This window comes from Gopherus evgoodei, chromosome 4 (genome assembly GCF_007399415.2).
Source record: "Gopherus evgoodei ecotype Sinaloan lineage chromosome 4, rGopEvg1_v1.p, whole genome shotgun sequence".
In the NCBI taxonomy this organism is placed as follows: Eukaryota; Metazoa; Chordata; order Testudines; family Testudinidae; genus Gopherus; species Gopherus evgoodei.
This window is the reverse complement of record NC_044325.1, coordinates 85526408-85545279: the sequence shown is the minus strand read 5'-3', so window position 1 is coordinate 85545279 and position 18872 is coordinate 85526408. Positions and strand designations below refer to the sequence as shown.

General features: G+C 45.0%; 1 protein-coding gene across 1 annotated transcript in view; it reads right to left on the bottom strand.

The window, feature by feature from the left end:
* Nucleotides 1-2468: 2468 nt before the first annotated feature.
* ABTB2 (ankyrin repeat and BTB domain containing 2) overlaps nt 2469-18872 on the bottom strand; it is a 214914-nt gene continuing 198510 nt past the window's right edge. Inside the window, exons 8-17 of the mRNA XM_030560073.1 lie at nt 17149-17245; nt 15381-15516; nt 13262-13488; nt 12157-12335; nt 11143-11248; nt 10939-11041; nt 8991-9081; nt 7052-7120; nt 5878-5991; nt 2469-4633 (exon numbers count right to left, since the gene is read on the bottom strand). Of these exons, the coding sequence (XP_030415933.1) occupies nt 4436-4633; nt 5878-5991; nt 7052-7120; nt 8991-9081; nt 10939-11041; nt 11143-11248; nt 12157-12335; nt 13262-13488; nt 15381-15516; nt 17149-17245 (1320 nt within the window). The 3' untranslated portion in view covers nt 2469-4435. The remainder of the gene's footprint in view (nt 4634-5877; nt 5992-7051; nt 7121-8990; nt 9082-10938; nt 11042-11142; nt 11249-12156; nt 12336-13261; nt 13489-15380; nt 15517-17148; nt 17246-18872) is intronic.

Here is an 18872-nt window from a genome sequence, read left to right as displayed (position 1 = left end):
ATGTTCTTGCTGGAATAGTTGATGATATTTGACTGTGGTCAAATAGGCAGTCAGGCCTGCAAGCTGTCATTGTCTGGTCAGCTATCTCCTCCCTCTAGAGGGAGAAGCATGTGCATCGGAGTGTATTAATTTGATAGTATGTGGGGGTTTGTTTGATTTCTCTTTTTTAATGTAAATGTACCTGTTGCCATATGTTGGTATTGGAGAAGGCAAGGTAAAAGCAGTGAGATTTGTTGGTCCTTAATCCTCTCCTCCATCTAGGTTTTGTGATAGTGTATCCTTAAGCTCTCTGAATATCTAGACCCCATGATTATAGGGCTGCATCTGTATTGGTGACGCGCCTAGACTCATTTTCCACAAGATGTGTATAGCTGGAAACTACATTAGGGTGAGAGCAGAGTCGCGGAGGCAGGCGCCGGAGGCTGGCAGTCAACAAAAAAAAAAGCCTCCCCTGGCTCAGAGCAAAGCCGAACTGAAAGTGAGGTGACAGCTGAGATGTAAAATCCTTTCCCCTCCCTGAGCGACTGAGCAAAGCGAGGTGAGAATTTCACTTGGTCTAATAACCTGCCACTCCTGCCGAGTGCAGGTGTGGGGCAATGGGCTGTGACTGCTCTGTAAACTAGGCCAGCAATCTACCTGAGGGGCTCAAAAGGGGCTTAATGGTTATGTGATCAATACGGGCCCAGAGGTGGCCTGAATGACACTGACTACAGTGGGGGTTGGGGGAGTTTTTGTTCTGAAATCTACATTTGCAGTCCACTTTTGGAAATAATCCCTGTCTCTGACAAGCTGCATGAAATTGCTGCATCTGTAGCATGAGCCTGGGTTCAGCTGAGAGCCCTATCTGTGAAATGTCAGACCGGGCACTATAGACTGGCCCTGTCTCCAAACATTTTGTCTTCCATGGCTGCTCTAGTGTAGGAGATGGGCATTGAAGAGAGTGCTTGAGAGCCAACAGAGTCGCAGAGAATCCTGTGAGCTTTGGCCCTGTAATACATCATTAGCCAGTCTTTATGCAAAGGGGTTTATATTATGACTAAATGAAGCATGGATGTACCCCCAACATAAGGCAACTCATCCCTTGTGGGGGAAAACATAGTGCTTCCTCACCCAATCAGACTCTCGTCTAGCTGGGTCTTCACCTCACTGGGACAACTGCTTCTAGGTTTGTCTATCTCTCTGGGGCACTGGCCCCCTCACAGTACTGGGGTGCATCTGTCAGGAATTTTTCCTTAAGTCACCATGTCTAAGACTGTAATAAGGTAGGTTCCATCTTTAAACAAAGTCTCCAACCCACAGGGGCAAATCACCTTGTTTTCCTTGACTCTATTACATAACAGGAGCCTCTTTAGATAACTGCCCAGCTGTTCCACATGTGCAAATAAGGAGCCTGAACTAGGCACATTCCATTTTGTTATCACTAGGGCACCATGTGCAAAGGTTTATTCTGAAGTTTAGCTCAATATTTACTGGAGCCTGGAGAACGCAGTCCTTGAATGTCTCCAAGTGCCTGAAACTCAGCAAAGGACACCTTAATGAGATAGATGTATGTACTGTGTATTTCCTTTGAAGTTTTGTGCTTTTTTCCAGAGGTGCCCAAACTTTGCCCTGGTAATTTGCCGACAGTCCTTGATTTGCATAGAATGGAACAAGTAGCCAGGCAACCTCCTGAGGGAAATATTTATTCCATTTCCTTGAGTAAAATGGGTCCCCTGGAAAATCTGTTTATCTTCAGCTGAGACTTGCCCACTAGCTCCTCTGCTAGGTTACTACAGTAATTACATACATTTGGGCTTCTCAGTCAAAGATTGGCTATGTCATCAAACCACTTTCCTCATAGTCTGGCTTCTGCTGAGGATTTCTACACCACCACTTCCTACCCTGAGACACTTAATCCTGCCCTAAAGAGCTGAAACAAGGTCCTACCTCTGTCTCTTCCTGAAGAATGTTTTTATTTGGATTTTTCTTTTTCACTTTCTAGTTCACCTTCTCCCTGTTTGACAATAACTTAAGTGCCCTAAAATTTAAGTAAGTGATTCTCAGGAAGGAAAGACAAATCCCCTCATGTTACCTGAGGTAGAAACCCAACTCCTTCCCTCTGCTCCCCTTGTACCTTCTTGGACAGTGGCAGGATAAACATGCTTCCTACACCCCATATTCAGAACTATTCCAATCTACGAAAGGTAAATGGCACACCTGTCCACACACACACACACACACACACACACACACGCCTTGTCTTCGTGGAAAAATGTTACCATGTGGTAAATGTTCCTGCCCCCCTTGCCCTCCAATCTAATATGCTAAAATCCTAATGTGAAGCCCACACTTGGCAGTTGTGTTAAACACCCTTTTGTCTTACTGTGTGCTCTCCAAACATGCATGTTCTCACACACATTCTGACACACCCCCACAGAGCTCATCCCACCCCCTTACAGCCCCTCGTAACTGAGTCAAAACACAAAGCATAAATGTTACATTGTTAGCAAAATCCTGGTACATTTACATAAATGACATTAACGTACAGTTAACAGACAATATTACAGCAATAAAACTGGACCTATGCTTTTGTACAGATAGCTGGAGCAGCTCTTTGAAGTATTTTCCAGTCTATGGCTTTTTTGAGGTTTCTTTCAGTGGTAAAGCTGGAACAGCCTCTGCCTTGCTAAGAATAACTGGTGCTCCCAGCCAATTTCCAACTGAGTCTAAAGACTTACGGGTCCCTGACTTGCCAAGCACACTCGTGTCATGCAATCCACCTGGGACTTGCAATCCGGCAGGGGCCTCGAGTTTTGACCAATTAGCTGGAGATGCTGCAATCTGCCCTTCCTTTCCCCTCCTCCACCAAACCTTGACTCTTCTTTTCAGCTGAGCCTGGTCTTCTCCCCTCAGCGTTTCATTGTTCAGCTCTCCAAGAAATGATAACTGGACATTAAAAGCTCCCCCCCCCCCAGCCACCAAAATGAAGCATTTTAGGTAACACTTTCAGTATGTTAACAGACCAGCGGGGAATGGTTGTAGGGGGTGTTTTATAGCTAATGGTGACTGATGTCCACTCATCCTACTACCACCTTACATCTTTGCTTCTAAGGCCTGTGCTTGTATTTTTTTTAAAAAGTTTGACAGCTTACAAAGGGCAGAAACTTCTAAGAAAATATGGTGAATCTTAGGTGCTAGGGTTGAAGTATCTAATTTTAAGTATTGCAACCTCAATATTTCCTAGACATAGAGCACAAAGGTGAGCTAATGTGTGCAAGCATGATGCAGTATATCCTTCCCTCCCCTCTGGGAAGTAGTAGATGAGGAAGTATCCCTATTAGTTCTCTCTACAGCTGTGGAGATGGAAGTAACTTGCCTAAGGCCACAAGTTTGTGTCAGAGCCAGCATTAGGAGTCAGGCCTTCCTCTCATCCATGTTTCTCTACACCAGGCCACCTACAGCATCAAGGAATAACGAGGTGTACATTTCTGCTTGGCTTTGGCTTTAAGGGAGTCCAGTGGTACACACAATACTAGGACGTAGGCCCCTCAGCACAGCACTAGGTTTTACTGCACCTCCTGCCACAGCATTTTTGAAAAGCACCTCCTCTTATTGCATCAGTCCCTAATCACACAAGTGTGGTCCATGTGTCGTTCCCAGACAGTTGGACACTACAAGACATTTGACCAAAACCTTTACAGTGTAAATAGGGTAGGCTATTTTCTTTCCAGTTGGCCACCACTGAACACAGACCAATAGATCAAAACTTGGCTAAACTCTCCAAAGTAGGTGCTACTGAAAAAAGATAATTGTAGAGGCCTATTTTAGTCTCTCACACTTTGTAACCCATAAGGCTGAGAGAAGGTACGTCTTAAGGTGCAAAGAATTTATGGGAAATAATGCTAGAGTCTTTTGCCATGTGTAAAACTGGTGTTTATCGCTACAGTGGTAGTCTGTGTGCTAATTACTATACATATTTAGTCAGGTGACCGAATGCTCAGAAGTTCATGGGATTAAAGGACTATCAACCCTTGTATATACCCCAGTGGTGCTTTTAAATCATCCTGATGGGGTTTGTAAATAGACAGTTTAGATTAGCATGTTAGAAACACCCCCAGTGTTAGGCCTCACTCCGCTGCATCCACACTGTTTCCCTAGCAGCTTTCACCTTGTGCTTATGAAAACGGCAGCTTAGATCTGCTTTTTGGACAAGGTTCTTCAGTTGCTGCATCAGTTTTTCCTGTTGGTGCTGTCCTGGTGTAGCTCTGATGCTGTGCAGCACTGAAGAAAAAAGCCACCTCCTCGCCTTTGTCATTAGATTTGTGGCAGCTCCCCAGAGAAATCACTGCCCTAAGGGCGTCAGCTTGTGGGGACTTTCAGCATGAGCCGGTGGTTCCATAAGACAGACCTGGAAGCCCCGGCTGGATAAGTCCCGTGCCAGTGTGATGTCCCTGCCTCACACTCTTGAGGTGATGTAAATAGAATGCAGTCGACTGGCCAAGGTTGTCTGCAGGTCCCGCAGAGGGTCCAGACCCTGCACCTTGCTGTTCCTGCCATAGATGAGCTGTCGAAACGAGTCCTGTTCCAGCAGAGAGTTCATGTGTTTGAGGAAGAAGCCCTTGCAGAACGAGGCAAGTTCAGGTGCACTGTGAATCTGTAAAACAGAACAGGAGTCAGTGACCTTCTCTGTGAGCCCTACAGATTAAAGCACATTTTCACAGCTGCCACTGCTAAGCCCTTTCCCTCTGACAGCTTCATTGGGAAGGATGCCTGCAAAACGAAGGACTGTTAGGGGGGAAAAGGGTATGTATGTAATGATGTAGTTGGTAAATGCTAATGGAAAGGACACTCGTGCTATGAATGACACTCTTTTTCTTCCCCCTGCGTGCGTGCAGCCGGAAAGGTTCATTTTTCAGATGATAAAGTAAATTTTTTATTTCTAATCCTCTGATCTCCTGCTGTTACCTGAGCCACAGTCCAGTGGCCCTTCAAGGAAAAGACCAGCTGGCTGATGAAATGGCCAAGATACCTGTTTTGTGTGAGCCTGGAGTCCATGTGTCGCATCATGACACAACAAAGGAATCTTGCCAGCTGGTATGTAATGTGAGTAGCCATGGAAATATGGTGTATATGATCCAGTGCGCATGCCTAGACCAAAGCACAGAATGAGATGGGGAAGAGCCACTCTAATACCATGCCTGTGAGTGCCTCAGATTGTCCCATTGGCTCTTAGCTCCTAAATAGTCTCCTTTGGTTCTCCCAGTAATTATTTACCTAGTTACATCCACTTCAGCATTATCAGAGAAGACACAACTATGATGGCGGAAAAGCAATGAATTTTAGAAACTCCCAAAGGTTTTGGGGTTCTTAACAGAAATAGAATTTATGAAAGTTACATAAGGAACTCAATTCTTCCCTCCCCCCCACCCTCCAATAGAATAGTTTCCCCTTGGCTGTTGGGAACCCAAACACAGCAGCCTTGGGCAAGTGCATGAGATTCCAACATTGAAACTGTGTAGTGACACTAGACTGACATAATGCAAAAAAGTGAACAGGAAGTAAAATTAAAATAGCATGTTTAAATATTTTCTGATGTAATCTTTAGCAGCCTGCTCCTGCCTCTCTACTACATCCCACACTCCTGCTGACTTCCAGGAATGCTGAACTGCTCCTCTGTGTTCCTAGTGGTAACACGTGTTGGGTCATTTATATTAAATTACAGATTGGATACAAACTCTAATTTTGCAAGCAAATTTAGTGCAGAATTGGCCCAACCAGAGCATGCCTGCATCATCATGCACCCTGATTCTTGTCCAAAATACCACACAGCAGGAAGCATGTGAAGTGCCGGTGTTCCTAGACATTTGTGGGGTCTAAACAAGACAGTGAAGCCTTTACCTTCGCATATTTATAGATGTTAACAGAGCTCTCCATGCTGATGGTCTGGGCACATAAGATTTCACAGTGTCTTTGGAGGCCATCCAGTTGAAACAGGCTGGCGGCAGACAGCAGCTATTGGGACAAGAGAGACGCTTTTCAAAATCAAATTACATTCCTTCCTCAAGGGATCTTCTAGCTCCTTCTCTTGAGCGCTAGCCCTCCTGTGAGAGCAGAAAGGCCAATGAAGAAGAATACACATAGCAACCTCTTTTCGTTATTTAGAGTATAGCACTGAATGAAGGTAGCAAGCACCTTCCTGCATTTTTAAATTTGTGCACCTTCTGGTTTTCAGAGGGGAATGAACAAAGAAGGTAATCATTAAGTGATCCATTCCCAGCTTCTGGCAAACAGAGGCTAAGGACACTATCCCTGCCCATCCTGGTAAATAGCCATTGGTGGACCTATTCTCCATGAATTTATCTAGTTCTTTTTTGAACCCTGTTATAGTCTTGGCCTTCTCAACATCCTCTGGCAAAGAGCTCCACAAGTTGACTGTGCATTGTATGAAGGAATACATCCTTTTGTTTGTTTGTTTTAAACCTGCTGCCTGTTAATTTAATTTAGTGGGCCCTAGTTCTTGTGTTATGAGGAGGAGTAAATAACACTTTCTCCACACCCGTCATGATTTTATAGACCTCTATCCCCCCCTTAGTCATCTTTTTTCCAAGCTGGAAAGTCCCAGTCTTATTAATCTCTCCTCATACGGAAGCTATTCCATACCCCTAATCATTTTGTTACCCTTTTCTGAACTTGTTCCAATATATCTTTTTTGAGATGGGGCAACCATATCTACACACAGATCCCCTTGTTCTGCATAAGCCATCTGAAGTAGTAATTGCTTCCTATTTCGATGACACAAACTTCCTGAGACCCCAAAAAAATCTCATCTTCCACAATTCCTTATTTTCTCCTAAAAGGATACTAGGGGTTTTAACACTTTTCTGTGTGCATAAAGCAGCCACATGAGACGTCCCATAAAAACACTGGTAGCTGCTCTCATCTTCCCCAGCAGTCACTTGTCAAGCCGCATTGACTATGTGCTTTGAAAGCATCACCTCCTTTCAAAGCTCCAGCTTCTTTTGGCTTCCACGACCCATCATCCCTGACTGCATTTGGAAGAAAAAGTTCTCACCTCTAGGATATCAGTTGTGGGAATTTCCATAGATTCTGTTCCTCCATAATATAAATACTGCATCAGCATCTGAAATGGGAAAAGAGCCAGGCCTGAAGCTGTTCTCAGTCAGGACAGAGAGGAATTTGAACACCCATGCTGCCTTAGGAAGCAAACGAACAGAAATCGCAGCTCCAGTTTCCCGTGGGTCTTGATAACAGCTTTGACATTTTCTAATGGTCTGGCTGTGCTGCTTTCCAATGTTCTTTTCTTTCTCCCCCTTTGAAGGGGACCACATCAAGGAATTTAGGCCAAGGGTGACAATGTGTCTCTGAGCAACCGCAAGGCCCCTGTAAAAACTCCACAGGGGTCCTGTTTTTTGTAAAGCTTTGCAGGCTAGCCGCACCCAGGAGCTGCCAGGCAGCAAAATTGGTGGCAGGCTAGCTTAATGCATGTGCACAGTATGGCCTGCCAGATGGTGACACATTGCCCTCCCCCGAGAGCTTCCAATAAGCCTCCCCATACCCCAAGTCTTTCAGCCGGAGGTTTTGGGGCAGGGAAATAGAGGGATTGTTAGGCTGAGGAGACAGGCATGGGCAGCCCTTCCTCTCACCCTCCCATGCTCACCTCCCTACTGTTCCAAAACCACTCTCCTGCCACTTCCCCATGCCCATTATCAGGGAACTGGATTTTTCACTTGAAAACCAAGGTCATCCCATTCACTACTATTTATATTGCAGTAGTGCCAAGCAGCTGCAGTCAGGGGCTCATCATTCTAGCAAAACCTGATCCCTATGCCTGCTGCTGAACAGAACCCAGGTCTCTTGAATCTCAGTCTAGTGCAGTGGTTCCCAAACAGGGGTGTTAGCGAAATGTTACAAGGGGGTTGTGGGAAAAAAATCCCTAATGGCGGACAGAGCTGGCCCTAGGGACCCTGGGCAGCACAGGGCCAGCAGCCTGGAGCCCTTTGACACTGCAAACACCACACTTGAAAATCATGCCTTGGGAGTTTCCTGAATCACAAAAGCCCATTGATCAAAGATCTTCTTCATGCTATGTTAAGGAGACCTGCCTTAATACACTCAACTTTATTCTCTTCAGGTCATGGGCCTGAGCTGCACAGCTTGGATACAGACATTGCAATTGCTTTTCAATTCAAATACAAAACATAGGAAACCCTTTTGGGATAGAGCAGTAGGGATGTTTCTGTGCTCAAATTATTCCCACTGGATGCAGAGATACTATGTGGTGATGATCATAGAGAGAAATTGTGAGGGAGAAAGCCAGGATGAGTCCTAAACACTTTAGTGAAACAGTTACAGACTTTCAGCTGTTCTGCACTTTCAGATTTCTTTATTCTGCACATTTCCTTCCTAATTTGAAATGCAGATCTGGAAAGCTGGAACAATGCCTGACTATTGGATTTCACTGACCTGCCTTTTTTATTTTATTTTTTTTAAAACCTACCCTCTTTTCATCATGAATGAACCTCCCTCAGGTCACTTAAATATGGAAACATCAACAAAAGTAAAAGTGGAATTCTCAGCGTCAAGTCTTTAAAGAGAGCCCCATAGACTTCTGATAGTCTGATTTGAATTAATGTGAAGCCTGGCAGTTCTCCGGCTCTAACCAGGCTTATTTTTTTGCTTAACACAGCATGAAAATTGTGCCTGGGAACTTCCAGAACTACAAAAAAGTAGTCAATAAAAGACCTCATTTGTGCTCCTTTATGAAGGAGATCAGCTGCATTAAAAACAAAAAATCCAATCCTATTCTTTTCAGAGCTAGGCCCAAGCTGACAAGTTTGGATGCAGATCAGAACACACCTAAAAAACCTGAACTGGTGTAATTGCTGGTGTTATCACTTATCTCTGGCATTAGAAGTTGTAGCTTTTGCTTAACAGTAAGTACAGGAGGAGGCAAACAGTGCTAATGGTAAGGATGCACATAATTTACATACCTTGAAAATATTGTATTTCATATCACTAATTTCAACAGTCTTACTGCCTTGGCTGTCTAGTTCTGTTTTGTTGGTCATCAGGGTCTTAAACCTGAGAAAATGGAGACAGAAATTTGCATAATAGATTCCTGCATTTTTGCCACTCTGCATCATCTTTGCTTGGATTAATTGTTAGTAAGCAAAGGGGAACTGGAGAATCTTGGTCCTAGTGTATTTGCATTTATACTTTATATTTTCCAAAACAATCAATCAATAAGTTTCCATCATCTTTAACAGCAACTAAACTGTAAACGTCTGACAGCAAAATCTGTAAACTCCCCAGCACTGAATTCACTCCCATGTTACTCCAGTTTTCAGGTGCTCTAATTGCACTGAAATCAGTGGCATTAGATTTACATAAAACTGGCGTGAGACAGAGCTGAATAAAATCCTGAGAACTGTACATTGCATTAATATTAGTTTTAAAAGCAAATAACTGATCCTATAATAGAATCAACTGAACACTGTCTCCATCTGAGGAGCAAGACAAAATATATTGGGGATTCAGTGTATTTTTTTTTTTTAAGTACACAGTGCTAAAGAGCCACATTCTTTACCTCCCTCTCTCCCCTTTGCTCCTGGGGTGCAAAAGAGGACAGAATCTGGCCTTAACACTTTTGCTGAGGACTTCCCTGGGGGGAGGCAGGCTCCAGTAAGTACAGAGCTAGAATAGCTGGCTCCTACACTGTCCTTCCCTCGGCCTTGAATGCAGTGGGGGGGGTGAGAGGCAAGGGGGCTGGGAAGGAAGTAGCCGGAGCAAGCTGCACTCCAGCTACACTCAGCTGTTGAACAGTTCCTTAGAAAACATTAACCACTAGTGCATGTCAGAGCAGCCCCCTTGCTGTTCTAACCTGCATTGGGAGTGGGTTGAAAATCAGGCCTTACCCCACTCTAAGGGCTTGTCTACATCAGAAAGTTGCAGCGCTGGTGAGGGAGTTACAGCGCTGCAACTTTGAAGGTGTACACATCTGCAGGGCACCACCAGCGCTGCAACTCCCTGTTTGCAGCGCTGGCCGTACTCCCTTTTTGTCTCGGGTGTAGAGGATCCAGCGCTGGTGATCCAGCGCTGGTAATCCAATGTAGACACTTACCAGCGCTTTTCTTGACCTCCGTGGAAGGAGGAAGCCTCTGGTAATCAAGCTGGTCTCCTTTCCCGGTTTGCTCTCTCGTTCCCGGAACCCCGAGCAAGCAGGTCTCCTTCCCTGCGGTTTGCTGGGTGGCTCCGGGAACGCGAGAGCAAACTGCGGCGAAGCTGATCTCCTTTCCCGGTTTGCTCTCTCGTTCCCCGAACCCCCGAGCAAGCAGGTCTCCTTCCCTGCGGTTTGCTGGGTGGCTCCGGGAACGCGAGAGCAAACCGCGGCGAAGCTGATCTCCTTTCCCGGTTTGCTCTCGCGTTCCCGGAACCCCGAGCAAGCAGGTCTCCTTCCCTGCGGTTTGCTGGGTGGCTCCGGGAACGCGAGAGCAAACCGCGGCGAAGCTGGTCTCCTTTCCCGGTTTGCTCTCGCGTTCCCGGAACCCCCCTTGAAGCCGCCCAACAGCGCTGCAGTGTGGCCACATCTAACACCACTTGCAGCGCTGGTTGCTGTAAGTGTGGCCACTCTGCAGCGCTGGCCCTATACAGCTGTACTAATACAGCTGTAACAACCAGCGCTGCAAAATTTTAGATGTAGACATGGCCTAATGGTCTGAGTGTAGGCAAAGAATCTGGCTCTAAAAGTTCTGTGGCTTGGTCATGTAAACTCAAGTGAGTAGCCTTTACTCATGCCAGTAGCTCCATTGAGACTATTGATGATTAAGGGCTGCTCATCTGGATAAGGAATTTCGGGCCCCTGTCCTCCATTACTAATTTCCATTTAGCACAAATAACACGGCTGCAGTTACTAGGTGTAGTTCATGGAGGCTGACGCACCTGTTGGAAGCAGTCACCAGCAGGACTTTGTGTGCATAAAACAGCTTTCCTTCCACTAGAAAAGTTACATCGGACATTTCTTTATTGTTTAGAAAGTGAGGATCTGTTGGAAAAAAGATGGGGGGCAGGTTTTAAAACGCTGCAGCATGGCAAAGAGAAGAAGCAAAACCTCCGTGGAAACTGAGATAAAGCTGAGTATCTCACCAAGCCGGGCCGGCAATGTCTTTTGTATTTCAGGAATGTTGGGTATAGGACTGCTGCCATAGCAGTGGGTGAAAATGGCTGCAAGCAGCTGGTTGATAGAATCATTCTGTAAGGAAGAAGGAATTTATATCATTAGTGCTTAAAAGTAGGCTCCACAGGCTGTAATGGTTTGCTTGCTGCTTATATAATAAGAATTGTCCTTTTGCTGCTTTACTGTTTTTAAGGACTACTCTGTCTATCAGGACTCTGTGCAGAGGGGTGAATTTCACCACAAAAATATTCTCAGCAAGTTTATGGCACACACATGTCAAGGAAAAAGAATTAATTTAAGAGAGCTCAATCCTTACACAGCAAAGCTCTCCCAACTTCTACACAACAAAGTCCACAGTATGGCTTATCAGGAAACTCTGTTCCTAATGTACCAGATTTCTGTGCTGCACTGCACTATTTTAAAGTTCAAATTTTGCATTAGATTTTAACCAGCCACTCCCTCTCCCTGCTATCTCCAGGGAGAGTACAACCATATAGGACTTGATCTTACTCCCACTGAAATCAATGGAAGCATGGTCAGGCCAACTTTCAAAAGAAAGAAATAAAGATTGCTGTTCACTAACAGCTAATAATAATGTTCAGAAAATTCCAGGAAGGTAGACGAGATGTTACTGACAGCCTCAGTTCCCCAGTACTTTGCAGGTAATCCCTTTCATTACTGTAAATGCACTCAGTTCCAAAAGCAAACCACTGAAGTGGGGTTTATACAAGGATTTCCATTTCCATTAGAATGAGCATCTTTGACATGGAGGAAGCAAGTATTGGATCCCGTCTCACTTGAGCCCATGTAGTGCAATATTACAGGAGCTTGGGTAAACATAGCCATGGCTGTCTGTACATCCATAATTCATTGGGACCCTGATATGGGTTTACATTGCTTCTAGTACAAACGATAACCAAATAATTGTGAAACACCTGGCTCAAAGGATTTGAACTTCATATTGTTAAAAAATGAATGATTACTTTGCTGGTTTTGAGGATATCAAACATTAGCTGTAGCCCTTCGTTAACCAGCTCTTCGTTATAGTCCTCCTCCTTAATAGTGACAAACTCCCTTAAGAGGTTCTGCACAACTGAATAGCGAGACTGGTAGAAGGTTGTCCTTAATGACTCAATCCACACATGAAGCTTCCACGGGATTCCTGTAACCAGACACAAGGGAAAGTGAGGAGCTGAAATAGCAGGCAAGAGGGTATTTCCTCTCTTCTTGTAGTCAGCAGCAGCATTTAAGTTGCTATTTTTATTTTGAAAGTGCTTTACACTTTACACAACTAATTTGCCCTTCCAGCACACCTAGGAAGCAACTGTACCACAATCTCCATTTTAAAAGTGAGGAAACTGAGTCACAGGAAAGAAGTGACTTGCCCATGGTCACAGAGAAAATCAGTGTCAGGACTAAAGATTAGAATTCAGGAGTTCCTGGTTCTTGCCAAGCCTGCTACCCTTTTAACCTCCATTTCATGCACTGTTTTTCTCTGCAAGCATAGTGCAGCAATCTAAATTCTGCAGATTAGCTGCACCATTACAGCATAGGGAATAACCAATCTTATATAAACCCACTGTGATTGCTATAATTCAGTATTGCGGCCTGCTTGTTCTGATGAGCTATCTTATCAAGACATGCACATTCCAAAGTCTTCAGTCGACTACATACAGGTGTAAGAAGAGGTGCACTCTGGGTCCTCAAATCCTATGCCTGGGCATTGTCTGTCTCTGGTTTTGAGAGCTCAGCTTGAAACACTTCAGAGGGGCCTGAGTTTTCAGATGTGCTGAACACTCACAACTCCAACTAACTTCAAATGGAGTGGAGAGAAGGGCTCAGCTGCTCTGATCCTCAGGTCCCAGGCTGTTCCAGAAATTGGGACATCCCAAATCAGTAGATCCTTTTGAATATGCAGTTGAGTGATCAGTAAACAGTTTGATGTCATTTTCTATTGAAATTAGAGACTACCCTAAGATCCCATCAATGTGTGTCAGGTCTGAATTTGATGGTGCAGGCCCTTCTCCTAGTGACCTGTAATCCCTGCTCTTGCAGAGATAGGTTCTAGCTACTTCGAACCTGCCTTACCGAGTACCCTGAGCTCCATGGTGATGTCCACGTAGCCATGCTCAGCACTGTAATACATAGCCTCCTGCAAGGCCTTCATCCTGGTTTTACACAGCCTGACCTGCCCCTCATTGGAGCTGTCCTGGCTGGAAGTGTCACTCTCTACTCCCTCAGCTAAAATCTCCTCCAGTGAGAGAACATCTCCCTTCGACTGCTGGGGCTGGGTCAGGAGCTTGCGTAGCACGTTTCTGTGGAGGAAAAAGAAGAGGAATTGCTCTTTAATAAATGAAAGGCCCATAAACCAGACAGGCCAGGCAGGGTGATTTGGACCCAGAAGTCCTGGAAGCCTGACTTAGTGACTCATTTCTTTCCAGAGATAAACCCTTCCTCCAGCGGTGCTTTTTATAGTGGGGGTGCTGAGAGCCAATGAACCAAACTGTAAGCCCTGTATATAATGGAAACCACTTCAAGCCACAGAGTGCTGTAGCACCCGCCACCCTCCTAGTTCCAGCACCTATGCCTTCCTCCTCCCCTCAGAAATGGAGCTGGGTTCCTCTAATGATTGGGTCTTCAAACATTATTATGGCAGTTGTTTAGTCAGGACTGATTTTATCAAATCCCACCAGTGTTTGCTTTGTGTGGCTGGCAGACCAGCAATCACTAGCAATGGCTTGCCCCTGTCTAACATCCAAGGGTCCCCTTTAGAATGCCTGGGTCCTTGGTTTTCCTACAGATGCAAGAAGCCTTAAGGGACAGATGTTGGCTATCCAAGACAATCAAGCGCACATAAGATGTTGTGCTGAACTGCCACTAGCTGGCGCTCTCAGTGCATAAAGAACTGGATTTTGCCCTTTCTGCATGAATTGATATTACATAATCTCATGCCTTCTAATCACCCTCCCACAAAAATCATCCAGAAATAGGAGGCTTAACTTCATTATTTGCACAGTAAGAACATGTTATAGAAAGAGGACTCTTACTGTGGCACAATTAACCCATCAGATGCTTTACCATAAGATATTGCACAATCAAGGATATTAACCCTGAAAAGATAAGGTGCAACATTTCACATGCTCTTGAATCATGGAAAGTAGCACTAGGAAAATGTTTGTCAGTATAACTACATCGCTGTAGTTCCTGGGGAGCCAAGCCTTAATGCAGATATACTACACCAATATAAAGTGAGGTTTACATTGTTGTGATTCAATCTGGTAAGTTTCCAGCATGTGCTGCATTGATTTAAGCCCAGTTGTACGCTGCTGCAATACACCTAGGTTAAGGGTTCGGAATTGGTATAACTATATCAATGTGGTTAAACCAATGCTAATTTCTCTGATGGAGACTGGGCTAGAATGCTTTCCGGATCAGTTTACAGATAATAAAATGTTATTTCTAAATACCAACCCTGCAAACACAGCCTGGGAAGGAAGAGCCAAACTGTGTTTTTTTCTGATTCAGACATCATCTTTATTAAAGTTTCGGCAGACCTAATTCTGCCTCAGGTTACACCTCGGCAACCCCAATGCCATTAAATTCTGCCTCCAGTATACACATGCAACCCACATCTTCGGAATTGTGCCCTGGGGTTGGAACTTAACAATTCTGATGTTGCTGTCTGACCCAGAAACAAATCCAGCTCCTTCTCTCCTAGCTGTGGTGGCTCTGTAGTGCTGCTAACAGGTGTGAAAAAAGCAGGATAAACTTATTTGCTGACTTTAGTGACTAAAATATAGATCTGCAAACCCAGAGGGATTGCATCTGTTGAATAAGAAGGTGCCAGTTTTACACAGTTATTTTGGGAATAGAACCACTTAAAGTGATAATTACTTTACAATCTGGAGGCTGCATTTCAAAAGTAAATGCAGGGTCTGGCCACGCTAGAGTCACAATAATGTAGCGCCTCTACTGCATTAAAACATGGCTATTGCCAGGAGGGTTCTAACAACACTTCCTAGACCAGTGTAGACACGGATTTTTGGGCTGGGAACTGTGGTGTAAGGCCACGATACAGCCTGTGTGCGATAGGGTAGCCTACAACTTTGTTCTCAGGCAAGAGACCTCAGTGAATCTGTACAATTGTATGTGACTCCCCGCACTGAGAGGGTCTTCAATTTAAGGCTGATCTTGAACAGAGGTTTACCTGTGCCCATGTGCAGCTGAGTGACTAAAGCAGTTCATGTCTTCGTGAAGCGATGAGGACATCCCATTGACATCCAGCATACTCAGAAGGGGGTCTGCGCCCCTGCTCAATAACAAACTGACCAGCTCGTAGTTCCCTAAGAATTGGCAGAAAAGTAACAATAATTCCATTTTCCAGCATCCTTTAAAAGGCATAGAGTACTTGTCCTGAGCACTTCTATAATACCCCACAAGCGTTAATTAGGCCTCACAACACCCCTGAGAGGGAGACAAATATTACCACCCCCATTTTACAGATGGAGGAAACAGACACAGAGAGAGGCTAAGTTGCCCAGTGCCACACAACTAGTTAGAGGTAGCTCAGAAGAGAACCCAGGAGTTCTGGCACCCAGTCCTGTATTCTATTTGAAGCACAGGCACATCTTTATTTATAAATGGGGGTGGGGAAGAGGTATTTTTTTACTATTTTTAACAAAAGTACCATTTCCCTCATGTGTTTCAACATCTTGAAGTCAAACTACACTGCAAGCAGATGTACATGTATCTGGCTTCAATAGGGCCAGATTCTCAGCTGTCATCTCCTGCTGAGTGTAGCTAAAAGGGGGTCCAACAGAGAATCTGGAGGCTGCTCTAAACTGTGCTAGCTGGCTATGGCCCCCCAAGGGGTCATCCAGCAGCCGTGGATAACTGGAGCAACATGCATTCCAGCCACCCTCCACCCCACTGCCAGAGGCTGCAAGGAGTGGTGGTGGGAGAGCCAGCTACAAGAGCTTTGGGGACGACCTTCTACTCCCTTTATGCCATTGGGATGACACAAAAAGAACAAACCAGAGAATCCATCCCAGAATAATCAGGCTTCAAATGATGGAGAAAGAACAGAGGGAAACCAAATGGTAGGCTGCAGGTGATGGAGAAGAATAATGATCTTTGGGCTGGCACAGGTAAGTCCTTACATGCCATGTAAACCCCTGATGTGGCACCTTCTTGGAGAACAGGCCCAAAATTTTGTTTCTTTTTTAAACAAATGAGATAAAACACAGATCTTTGTACAAAACTAAGACTTTTTTCCCAGTGTGACTCGGGCTGATGAAAGATGCTAGTCTGACAGCCATGGAGGCTGTTCAGCTCTAGGAGAGGCAGAGGCTGGAGAGTGGCAGCCTAACTTTCCCAACGCTGCCCCATGAAAGCACACTGCAGTCCCACTCAGCACTTGGCTTCCCTGCTGAGACTGTTGGCAGGAAGTGATAATTAGTGGCAGTGGTAAGTGTGGACTGAGCTGATTTACAGCAACACATTTCAGGTTGGTCACCAAACAGGAGACGGTAACAACTCTCAGATAATGCTAACCTGGGCTAGGCTTCCACTAGTGATTTAGGCATGAAAAAAGTACTATATCCCATTATCTAACCCCTGAAGCTACCTAGTTTGAAATTTTCATTTTATCTTTCATTGTTAATTGGCTTAAAGTACAATGCAAAATAAATCCCAACTTGTAACTAAAATCATAGAATATCAGGGTTGGAAGGACCTCAGCAGGTCATCTAGTCCAAGCCCCTGCTCAAAGCAGGACCAATCCTCAGGCAGATGTTTGCCCCAGATCCCTAAATGGGCCCCCTCAAGGATTGAGCTCACAACCCTGAGTTTAGTAGGCCAATGCTCAAACCACTGAGCTATCCCTCTCTGCAAGCTAAACATCTGACCCATAGCAATACTTCTGCCATAGTTTTCCCTTGATCTTGGGAGTGAAACTGTAACTGTCTTTGACTCACCTGCTGCCGAAGCCAGTTGAAGTGGGGTCTCAGCATAGTTATCCTCACTACTGTTAACTGCGGAGCCCTCAACATGGGCACCAGCATCCAAGAGCAGCTGCAAAAGACCATTCAGAGAAAAGAAGTTCAGAACAGAGCAATTCACAAAGACACAACAGAAGAGCCTGTGTGTTGGGAGAGAAACCCATTAGGTCCTTGGCAAAGGGTGAAAAACACAAAGGGAGCTTAGCAAAAACTGAAGGAAAAATATCCATCACAAGGCACACTTACCTCTCACCTGCATCTGTTTGTTGCTTGAGTCTGGGACTGAAGCCTAGGGACTCATGGCTAACATCTCTTTAGGGATTTATTTTTTTCTTCTTTCTTTCTTGTACTTTTTTTTGTTATAGTCAGTCTAGTTCAGGTGGAAGTTATCAGGTGGACAGGAGACTAAAGGCTCCTATTTATTGCATCCCAATGGGCACATTTTCATCTGTTCTCCAGCTTCAAAAGGGTTAGATGCTTCTGCAGTGTGGGAAGTCCCTGCCATTTGGTTACATGCTGTGCAAGAAGCAGACAAGATGGCTAAGGGAATTTGCCACAATAGGCCAAACTGCTCTACTTCCCTGACTTGCCACCCACGAAGCCTAATCCTCATTTGGGGCACAAAACTGTGTCTTTACTTTGGCCAGGAGTTCACTAGCCCCAACCCAAGCGGACTGGCGCTAATCCAGCAGTAATTGGCCATGAAGGAGTGGGGACAATATCCTTTTCAAAAATTTTAAATAGCAAAAAGTATCAAAGTCACATTGACACCATCAAGCGGAGTGGAGTCAACTGGCAGGAAATAGAGGTTACTTAGCTGTAACTGGAAGTTCTTTGAGATGTATGGTCCCTAGCTGCATTTGACATATGGTACATGTGCGTGTAAATTCTAACAAGCAGTGTCCCTTGGCCTGCACAGGTGCAGTCAGTCACCTTGGGCTTCAGACTGAGGACATAGGAGGCAGTGTGGTCCAATGCCTCTCCAATTCCTCGTACCGCAAATCTAGTAAGATCCAAAGCAGAGGGGATGGAGGGCAGATAGGGACCACACATCTCAAAGAATTTCCAGTTGCTGGTAAGTAACATCCATTTCTTTTTCAAGTGCTGGTCCCCCTCTGTATTCCACATGTGGGTGATTGACAAGCAATACTCAGACTGGAGTGGGGGTGCAAGACCACCCTTCATTTATAAGAATAACAAAGCAGATTTGGACATTCATATTTCCAGACAGGGGCAGACACCCCATTGACCATGCATAACCACAGAAGGCAGCTAGTTGGGATTCTTCCTTCTGGGACAACCACTGCTCCTCTACTGGCCAGAGTCAGAATCATCCAGCTATATGTCATAAGCCTTATACTGCTGGTAGTTGATGGAGAGTCTCCTTTTAATTCATGTGGCAAAAACCTGTGCTGCTGGGGCAGGAGGATCTGGGTTCTATTCATGCTGGTGCTACAATGACAATCACTGAGCCCTAGGTGGTCATCAATTTATTACGTCACTTGCCTCGGCACAGACTGGAAGCATGATTGTGCCTGGTAATTTCACATTTACATTTTCAGCATAATATTGCTGGTGGAGGACAATGATTTTTTCTACTTACTGATTTATTTCTCCCTTGATGGAGAAGCTAGATCTGGGAAATCCAGTCATGGATATCAAGAAAGAGGCAATTCCACTGGGCTTTACTACTTTCAGAG